The 1,994-nt window shown below is 42.3% G+C and overlaps 1 protein-coding gene across 1 annotated transcript in view; it reads left to right on the top strand.

Annotated features, from left to right (window-relative positions):
- Positions 1-236: 236 nt before the first annotated feature.
- The window catches only part of LOC109922434 (histone deacetylase complex subunit SAP130), a gene marked incomplete at its 5' end in the record, with an annotated part of 21,956 nt that continues 20,198 nt past the window's right edge, over positions 237-1,994 (top strand). Inside the window, 2 exons of the mRNA XM_048593490.1 lie at positions 237-414; positions 1,588-1,729. Coding sequence (XP_048449447.1) covers positions 237-414; positions 1,588-1,729 — 320 coding nt within the window. The remainder of the gene's footprint in view (positions 415-1,587; positions 1,730-1,994) is intronic.

The raw sequence follows: 1,994 nt of genomic DNA, 5'->3' as shown, positions 1-1,994 counted from the left end.
AGTCTCGACCCGAAACGTCAGCTTTCCTGCTCCTCTGATGCTGCTTGGCCTGCTGTGTTCATCCAGCTCTACACCTTGTTATCTCAATATATTTAAAAACAAGCTATTCAAATGGTGTTTTATTTCCAGTTAAATAATAAGACTGAGAAGTCTTTTTTCCCTCTCATTTTGTTGTTCCTTTATCTCCAACTTGATTTAATCTCTATTGCTGTCATCTGACAGGTTGTCTTACTTAGGAAATATGTCATTGGTTGTCTGCCCACTTTACTGATATTTTCACTGTTCACAATCCCGCGTTTTCTTTTACAGGTGCAGTTTCCCATGCTCAAGTGACGAGTAGTACAATTGTTAACATGACAATGGCCTCTCACACACCACACGCTCCCGTAGTCACTACTTCTACCATTCCTGTCGGTGAGTCCACACCATCAGACTCTAGTTGAAATGAATTTAGTTTAACCCAAGCCTGTATCTGTATTAAGAGATTGGAACAGTTCACATGCGAGCTTCAGCTCTCTGTTCTGGATGATATGTAGCTTGTATAAGCAGAATTCTGCCTCCAGGGAGCGATGGAATAATGTATTGAATGAGATTGTCTAACTTAGAATTTGGTGAACTTTGCTAGAATGGTCCTTCCTATACAAGTGGGCTTGTGATCCTACAGTGCAATAAAATAATAGCTGGAGAGAAAATATAACTGCTCACCTATCAGCTTGAAAGGTATAGAAACAGAAAATTTATGCCACAGAAGGATGCCATTTGGCCACTCTGTCTGTGCTGACTGAAAAAAGAATGGAATACATTCCACCTTCCAGCTCCAGGTCTGTACCTCTAAATTGTGGCACCTCAAATGAACATCTTTTAAATTCAAGGCAGTGAGTTCTATGTCTGTCTCAGTGCATGAAATAATTTCTCAAGTTCCTTGTAATCTTGCAGTCATTTACTTTAGTTCAGTATCTCTGGTTATTGATTTCTCTGCAAAGTGCAGTAGGTTTTTTCCTATCCAATCTATATTATCTTATACACCACGAGTAAATCTCTCGTTAGCCTTTCTTCTAAGGAATACAGTTCCAAACTAGCCAATCTATCTTCATGGCTAAAATTCTCCATTCCTGTCAACATCCTCATAAATTCCCTCCCCTAGAGCATTGTGGGTCAATCTACAGTAGGTGGACTGCAGCGGTTCAAGAAGAGAGCTCACCACCACCTTCTCAAGGGCAGCTAGGGATGGGCATGAATGCTGGACCAGCCAATGATTCCTGCATCCCATGAATGAATTTTTAAAAAAAATTCTCCTCTATTCCTTTGCAGTGCAATCACATTGTAATGTGGTGATCAGAGTTGTACACTGCACACTGCAGTAGTGCACTGAAAATAAGAGGAGTCCATTTTTGAGATACTTAGAGATGGAATCTTGCTATTTTCTAATTTTGCACCAGGGTTTGACTTTATAGGCAGGGTGTACATAAATTCATTTGTTCATCCACTGCAACTTTGGAAGCGTCACAGTAACCCTGATTACCTGGCACAGGCAAGAAGGACTGCAGTCTCCACCACTAATGTATGCTATTTTGTCTTGTGTTCCAGCAAAAGTTGTTCCTCAACCAATAACTCACATGTCCCCACGGATCCAGCCTGACTATACAACAGAAAGAGGGAACCTGATCCCCATCCCTGGTCACAGGGCCTCGCCTAACCCTGTTACCATGGAAACGCGAACTGAGAACCGGTAAGCTGTCAGATGGAGCTATGATCTCCAGTGCTTGAGTCGGTGCTTGAGGTTAGAAGCCCAAGTAAAGATTTTTGTGGATGCCCAGATATAATGTAAGTGTCAAGGTTTTCCCCTTGCATCTCTCCCATTCCCATCCCTCTGAGGGTGCTGACTTGTTTTTGTCCACAGCTGCAGACATGCCTGTTAGTAGAAGTGTGAAGGGAGAACTGTCTGCCATAAGGTGTCTCTCTCTCTCTCTCTCTCTCTCTCTCTCTCTCTCTCT

This window comes from Rhincodon typus, unplaced genomic scaffold (genome assembly GCF_021869965.1).
Source record: "Rhincodon typus isolate 14 unplaced genomic scaffold, sRhiTyp1.1 hic_rhity00002945, whole genome shotgun sequence".
In the NCBI taxonomy this organism is placed as follows: Eukaryota; Metazoa; Chordata; class Chondrichthyes; order Orectolobiformes; family Rhincodontidae; genus Rhincodon; species Rhincodon typus.
The sequence above is the reverse complement of the archived record's forward strand: the minus strand, read 5'-3'. Positions and strand labels throughout refer to the sequence as shown.